This window comes from Hippocampus comes, unplaced genomic scaffold (assembly GCF_001891065.2).
Source record: "Hippocampus comes isolate QL1 unplaced genomic scaffold, H_comes_QL1_v1.1 scaffold76, whole genome shotgun sequence".
NCBI classification, from domain to species: domain Eukaryota; kingdom Metazoa; phylum Chordata; class Actinopteri; order Syngnathiformes; family Syngnathidae; genus Hippocampus; species Hippocampus comes.
The window spans coordinates 2,191,908-2,199,737 of NW_017805277.1; the positions used below are offsets into that span (position 1 = coordinate 2,191,908).

Consider the following 7,830-nt stretch of genomic DNA (forward strand, 5'->3'; position numbering starts at 1 on the left):
TATGTAACATTATAGCATTGTTAAAACAACAGATTTAATTGTGACGTGAGTCTTACTGTACACAAAGCCATGGCATTGGGTTCTTCATGTGACAGGCCAGTATGCACAGGTGGGCTGCATTATCTGTGGTTTGTTTTGCAGCAACTGATGATATGTTTTCCATTGTTTGTCCCTTCTGAAATGGGACTTGATGCAAGAGTGGCCAGCTAATGCAGACTCGGGGTATGTTGACATCACCGCTTGCTCATCTCATTGTAAATCGCGTAACCCTAACACACAGTTACAGTAGTTCCAGCTGTTTGTAGTGGCTTGTGTGACTGCATTGTTGGCCCGCAGTGTTCGTTTAAGGTCAACCCTAATGTGATCTCTCGTGCATGTTTTTCAACCCATTTGGCTTTTCAACATATTGCTTAACTGGATGAAGAAGGCTGAACATTGTCAGGCAGGAAGTGCTCATTCTGGACATTTCTGACCTGACTACATAACTTCTCGCTTTCACCAACATTTTTCCTGACACTTATGAAGCTGTAAACATGTCAAAGCTTGAGTGAACTTGTCACTTGTCTCACATACGACTGTATATGTGTCCCCACTAAATTACACTGCTGGCAGAGTGTCAACATTATGTCATTAATTGGGGAATAAAAGGATGAGCGTCAGCGGACTTTTTTTCTTCACCTTTGAGGAGCATTCCCACATGCCGATGGGGCTTGGAGTTGAAGCGCCAATCGCAAAGAGCTACAATCATTGACTGTGGGTTACAGATTTTTTTTTTTTTTTTGTATTTGATGCCCCCTGTTCGCATTGCGCTACTTGGCAACCTGCCCAACTCGCAATCCGCACCATCTCCGATGCGTTCAGTTATGTGCATGGTATTCTCATTATATTGCTTTCACTGGATTTATTCAAAAAAATGAACACAAAAACAAATTTCCACATTACGCAAGGTGGCTGTGTCAAAAGTTGAGATGGGAGAATTTCCCCCGTACTGCAGAAACGCATTGCCAAACACATTAAGAACACATCAAAAACAGGCTCTTTAAATGCTAGAACAAACACAATCCGTAGTGCTTTGCACTCAATGCTTTGCAATATGAAATATTTTCATACTGTACATAATCAGACTTTTATGCTACATTCTAAAGAGAACTTTAAGTATTTCCTGTCTTGAAGTCATAATCATCGTGTTCATATGTTCTTGTTTATACTGTATTTCAATATGGTAATTATTATTTGTGCTGATGGATAAAAGCACCCATTTTCATTCAAGGTCAGAACAGTGTTGTTAGACAGTTTATTCATTTGCATTTTAATATCTACTTGTTCACATACACTTACCGGGAATTGAGAATTTGGGAATTCATTGAACAATATCATGTGGTGAGGTTTTGATGGCCGTGTTTGAACCAGGAGTTACCAGCTCTGGTCCGAAATTGGTTACCCCTGGTTGAAATCATAGATTGTCAAAAACTGCATGGGCAAAAATGATCAGTCTGCACTGATGTCGATGAATGTTCTATTTGGCTTATAACGCAAAGACAATTTGTTTGCTTTCAGCCTGATTGGGCGCATAGGAACTTCTGGAAATCAATTATTTGTATGCAGTCAGGTCAATTTCGAGTACTATTTGCCCACAACAAAGTATGTAGTTATGGTACCCTTGAACTTTAAAATGCTTTTCATGGTATAAAAAGTACAGTATAACAGCATCTTTCTCACCCCCACTGTCATCCCCCTGGATCAACTACACTGTGGTGTGTTGTCTTTTAATACTGTATCGTTTGTCCAGGTCCAGGTCAGTTCTCATGTTACATTAGCATCAGCATCAGGACCAACACTAGTTTTCAAAGTCTTAATAAGTGCACTGATGTTGCAGAGCATATCATGTTCATTTTAAGCCATGACATTACAAGAAGAGTTTGTCAGCACGCCCATTTATTGCCCCTGTTTGTGTGTTTTTGTTGTTCAAAAATAATGCTGTAGAGTGTAAAGCATGTATTTCAAAACGCTGTCAGTGTTTTGGTTTTATTGTTAGGGGGAGCCCTTGAGCAAGACTTTTTCTCTTGCTTTAAATACATGAAGTTCAAGCCAAAAAAAATAAGCCTGCGATGCAGTTTGAAACCTTTATGTCAAAATCTGCGGAGCACTGGTTCAGCGCCAGGGCACAGTGCACGATGTTAGTGACAAAACAGATGACATTCTCCTCAAGGCATCCTCCATCCATTGACCCCTCTGTCAGCTGGTCAAAGTCTCGGCATCTGAGGGGATGGGAAAAGGCCACAGACGGATAGATTCCCTTCCAACTTGTCCTCATGTTGGAGCTCATCGAAAAACGTGATACAGGAGAAGACACAGGATCTGAGTTCTGTGGTTCTCATTAGCAGCTTCCCATCAGTTCGACATCAGTCCAGATGTGCGGTGACGAACACGACCCCATCGTGGACGGGGGCTCTGGGAAGCGGTGGAGGTGGTGAAAGGGGAATGCGGTGTCGCAGCGTTTACATTAAACCTGTGGTTTGGACAAAATGCTGACTCTGAGGCACAATGATTGGTGCCATCCTCAAAATTCTCATCAATTGAAGCAAGTTGATGTGAAATTATGATGGGTCACAGTCACACTCACTTTCATGCAGCTGGCGCAGGCTCAATTCTACGTTCGTAATCGCCTGCGGTTGACAGGCGATCACTTCAGGATGGAGTTGGCTGTCAGCTGGGTTTGACTCAACGTTTCTTATAACTCCAAACAGGATGAGCTGTATAGAACATGGATGGACTGCAGTTCAATCACAGTTAGCTGATGTTCCTCTTGAGACTGTATATGTCTGTCATTTGTCACTACTTGCCTGTGAGCACACGCCAAGATGTCTTATCCCAGCTTGCCATTTATAGCACCATCCCTTTATGTGTATACCTGGGCCAAGGAAGTGGAAATAATGCAAATTACATTTCCATTGAGATCCTCAGTCTCTCTCTCTCTCTCTCCACTCTTTCACTCCATGTTTCCACCACATGTGGTTTTCGAATGGGGCTCACAATTATTCACGATATAATATTGTCACGACTATGGTTTATAGTTGCCGATTAAAAAAAAAAAAGAAAGAAATCCTTTGTCAACTAAATTAATATTAAATTAGTGCTCAACGAATTGATTTAGCAGTATTTCTATTTTTAAAAATATGAATTTAATGGGCTGAAAGTGTCTGAATGTTTCCATGCCAGTGTCACATTGAGCAAACTCATGGAAGAGTTGTCATTGTGGAGGATTTTGGCTTTATCAGCTTTTCTTCTTTAAACAAGAAACTAGTTGGGAGTAGATAAATAGTTCCTCTGCTGGTTGCAGACAAGTAGTGCTTTAAATGAACAACAACAAATAATCATTGATCAGTTCCACACAATTAAGCATGTTTTTGGAATGTGGGAAGAATGCGGAGTACCCGGACAAAACCCACACAAGCACGGGGGGAACATGCAAACTCCACACAGGAAGGCCAGGAATTGAACCCACGGCCGATGCACTGTGTATATATCATTTATTTATTTTTTTCAGTGTGTAGCAAACTTTTGATATTTGGTTGGCTCTCTAATTCATTACGAGAGATGGGACAAACAACATTTTGTCTCGCCCCTAATCAAGAAGCATGATGTTTATCTGCTTAATCTGACACCATTGAACTGCCTCATATTGATTGATCAGTGTAGGTTAGAACACACGCCGCAAAGGAGTACAAGAAGAATGTGCGTGCACTCACCTGTATATGCTCACACACTCACTTCCTAGCTTGATGAATACATGAGGTGAAATGTGGGAAAGAGAAATCAAGGCCTATCCACCGCCACTTTTGGTGCCCACTGAATGTCAGTGTCGGCTGCTGTGCTACGCCCTTTTCGGAGAGTAGATAAGATAAGACCCACATATGCTCTTCAAACCTCCTGGCAAGGGAGTCCCAGGCGGAGCTGCTGACGCACGCACCCCGCATCTAGCCCGCCACTCCCCGCCCCTCACACATCCGCTCCCTTCCTGCCTCAGACTCTTGTCATGAAAAGTGAAAAGTAGAACCATGGCAGCTTGCCCTTGACTCTGTGCCAGGCAGTGTAAGCTTCAATAGAAGTGGTCCTTTCCCCTATTCACTCATTTTTCATGAATGTGTAGCAGAGAAGAAACATGCTGCCCACTAAAGATCAGCCAGACTTATGACCTTACCACTTGACATCATCTGACTGGAGCACTAAAGGCACAAGCTCACTTAACATTCTCCTACACAGCTCACTAAGGTCATGTCCACATCACCTCCACTCATAGTTTGAAAAAACAAAAAACATTTACTTGTTACCTACAAACAACATTTAGTGATTACCAATGTACAGGAAACTAATAAATGGATAAAACTGCTGTTAGAATTCCCTCACACTTATTTTGAAGGTGCCATTATTTACAAGCGGGTTTGTTTCACCATCTGCACATCTACACCACATTCATAGCAGCTGTCTTCATCCCTTTAAACGATAGTCATGTATCAGCCTTAACGCTTTGCCAGCTTGGTTTGTGATTGAAATTTCGTTCCTTTATTCTAATCAATCTAGCAACCTTGCCACAGTAATAAAAAACATCGAAAGTCAAATATGTTGCTCAAGAGAAGAGAACATTCTCATGCAACCCCAATCATTGTTCTACACAAAGGCTGTGGCTAGAGAAATAAGGCCTTGCTTCATAGCACTTTCTTGTTTCCAGCAATTCTCTAAAGGAGCCTCATATAAAAGAAATGCGGCGTCAAATAGACTCTGGGGCTTTTTCTTCTTGTGTGAAAGTGTAACAGGTCAGATGTCATCAAGCAGTTCGAGATTTTCCAGTCCTGATTGAGAAAACGGGCGGAAATAAATCAGAAGGATGTTGTATTTATTCAGAAATGACTTTGCTCTTAGGTGGCTTGATGTTGGCCCGTTTCGACACTTTAAAATCACTATAGACCAGAAAGCCTGCAAATTACTTATTCCCAACAGCAATTTACTTCCATATAAAGTCAGCCCTTACCTCATTGAATAAAAAGCCTTTAGACTGGGATTGCAGCTTACAAAAATCCATTGTTTTGCTCAAATTCTGCACACATTGTTCACCCAAAACATGGTGTAGCCAAATCTTGTTGATTGACTGTGAGACTTTTCATGCTTAATTTTGAAATGATCAGAGCAGCGATCCAGACAGACTGTGACTCGTTTGGCCTTCCCTTTCCCATTGTCAGGGTGTGGTGTGTTGTCGTCCAGATAAGTATTATATAACAATACCTCACTGCATGAACTCAGGCTTCGGTTTTTACACAGGAAGCACAAGTCTGAGTCAGGCAACACGTCTCTGCCAAATGGGCTCAACTCATCCGTGAACATGCAGCGCAACAAGCTGCTGACCGCCAATGCATGACTCCAAAGGTACTGCTATCCAGTCAATAGACTTAGTAACTTAGGTATTGTTTTTAGTCCATATTACAGTCATTATACGAGTAATACTTCAAATACCAGGAAATGATCTAATAAGGATTCAATTGTGAACAGTTTGATATTGTGAAAAAACATCCCTTGACAATAATGTAACCAGGGTGGCACTATGTGTTATTGATAAAAAGCCACACGCTTGCGATGTCCTTCCTTTATTTCCCTTTATTTTAGTCCTTCTCTCCTTGGCAATCTGAAAGCTGTTGATTGTTGCAATCAAATTCAATTTTGAAAAGAAACGTGCCATTCAAACAATTCCCCTCACTTAATTGCTTTGACTGGATACTACATGTTAAGCGTTCAGTGTAGGCATGGTTGAGTATGTCACAATCCAAGCAAGGCTGTTTGTTTGTGCCGCTCGAGATAATTAGTGTCGATATCCCGCACTGCTGCTATGACTTACATATACTCAGTGGTGGGCAGCTTCTGTCATTCGCCGGCGGTTATATATAAATTGTTATACTACTACTGCTGCTCCTGTTGCTTCTCATCCCTAAAATGCCCCTCATCTATTTTTCTTTGGGTTCATGTCAGTCGTCGGACAACCAAGAATCACTTGCATCAGCGCTTATTCTGTCAGTTACCATTAGTCAGCAATCCGCCAGCAAAAACGGGAGTCCGTCAGTACTGACGAGCAGGTGGAAATTCCCATTTCTGCATGTACTGAAGAAAAATATCAACGCAACAATTGGGTTTGTGCTCCCATTTTGCATGAGCTGAACTCAAAGGTCAAAGACTTTTTCTATGGATACAAAATCTGTGACGCAGCGATTGGCAAGCTGACTGCAGGAATGTCCACCTGAGTTGTTGCCCATGAATGTTAATACCTCGACCATAAGCCATCTCCAAAAGGCATTTCAGATAATTTGGCAACAGATCCAACCTCATCTGCATGCTTGGGGTCTCGACCTGACTGCAGTTTGTTGGCTTAACCGACTTGAATGGCAAAATGATCTCGTTTGATGGCATCCTCGGAAATTTGTTCTGTTCATGGATGAATCCCAGGTTTCACTCTACATTGCAGTTGACAGCGGTTGAGCAATTTGTTGACGTCAACGTTGTGGACAGAGTTGCCCTTGGTGGCGGTGGGGTTAATACATTTGAAAATGCACACAGATACAATGATGAGATCCTGAGGTCTCAGGTTGCAAGGATCTGTACACATTTCCTGGAAGCTAAAAACATGCCAGTTCTTGCAGAGCCAGCATACTCATCAGACATGCCAGCTATTGAGCATACTTGAGAACCTCTGGATCGGCCTATATGACACGGCGTGCAGTTCCTGCCAATTTGCTGCAACTTCGCACAGCCGGTGAAGAGGCCTGGGCCAACATTCCCCAGGCCGCAATTAACAACTTGATCAACTCCGTACAAAGGAGATGTGGCAATGCAGGAGGCAAACGGGGGTCACCAAATACAATACATGTTAAGAAATGAAGGAGGGTATCTCAATAGCTGGTTGAAAAAGCTGCTGCTGCGCTGCTGCTGACTTGCTCATCTGCATTCAGGTCTCAAGTATATTACTTTTTTCTTTCTCTAATATAACCGGAATGGTGGAGTGAATTTATTCACTGAATATTGAGATGCAAAATATTGAAGATGAGCAGAGAAAGGACAGTAAGCAAATAATAAACACTGCATTTTGGTCATCAGTGGTCTTAACAGTATTCTCAATGATTGTTTTCATCCTTTACGGCATTTTTTTTTTCAAAGCCAGATTTGGCTTTTTGCTCATGTCGAAACAATTAAAGCACATCAGTTTGCCTTAGTTTGCCATCACACTGCCTGACCTGCACCCCCCCCCCCAAAAAATATACCATCACATTGAAGTAAACACTCTCTAGAGGACCAGTTGCACAGCTGAACGTCCTCCAAAAGAAACATCCCCTTCTCATCCTGTGGACACTTGCGAGAAAGGACAGAGCCTTGCTGATTTTTAGAGAAATGAAAGTATGTACTCGTCACCTCGTTTACATGCCCGTCACTAAATTCTTGTATAAATAAAATATTTCGTTCTTGTGCACATACATCACTGCTGCAAAATTTGCACAGATTCATCGTCGTCTTCATTATCATCACTTGTGCAACTTCTTCTTTCAAATTGAACTGTAATTATTTCGACTTTTATTTCAGAATTAAAAAGAAGAGTTGTATAGATCATACGTTTAATAATTCACATAACTTTAGAGAGGTTTTATATAATAGTATTTTGTAATTAGGCATGCGTACCTTGCCGGCTGTTGGGTTAATTTCATTGTGCAAATCAAATGGTCAATTTGCAAATACAATTCTCTCTCTCTCTCTCTCTCTCTCTCTCTCTCTCTCTCTCTCTCTCTCTCTCTCTCT

The 7,830-nt window shown here is 41.7% G+C and overlaps 1 protein-coding gene and 1 long non-coding RNA gene across 9 annotated transcripts in view; one reads left to right on the forward strand and one right to left on the reverse strand.

Moving 5' to 3' along the window:
- Positions 1-7,830, forward strand: part of pde10a (phosphodiesterase 10A) — a 52,403-nt gene that overhangs the window by 21,404 nt on the left and 23,169 nt on the right. Inside the window, exon 1 of one of the 8 annotated variants that reach the window (XM_019870357.1) lies at positions 5,330-5,421. The exons of the other annotated variants lie outside the window; for them this stretch is intronic. Coding sequence (XP_019725916.1) covers positions 5,406-5,421 — 16 coding nt within the window. The 5' untranslated portion in view covers positions 5,330-5,405. Of the gene's footprint in view, positions 1-5,329; positions 5,422-7,830 lie in introns of those variants that run through there. 8 annotated transcript variants of the gene reach the window in all.
- LOC109516146 (uncharacterized) lies at positions 1,919-5,243 on the reverse strand. Its single transcript, XR_002168306.1, has 2 exons — positions 5,030-5,243; positions 1,919-2,911 (listed from the first exon to the last, which is right to left on the reverse strand). It is a non-coding gene; the product is annotated as an uncharacterized LOC109516146 (long non-coding RNA).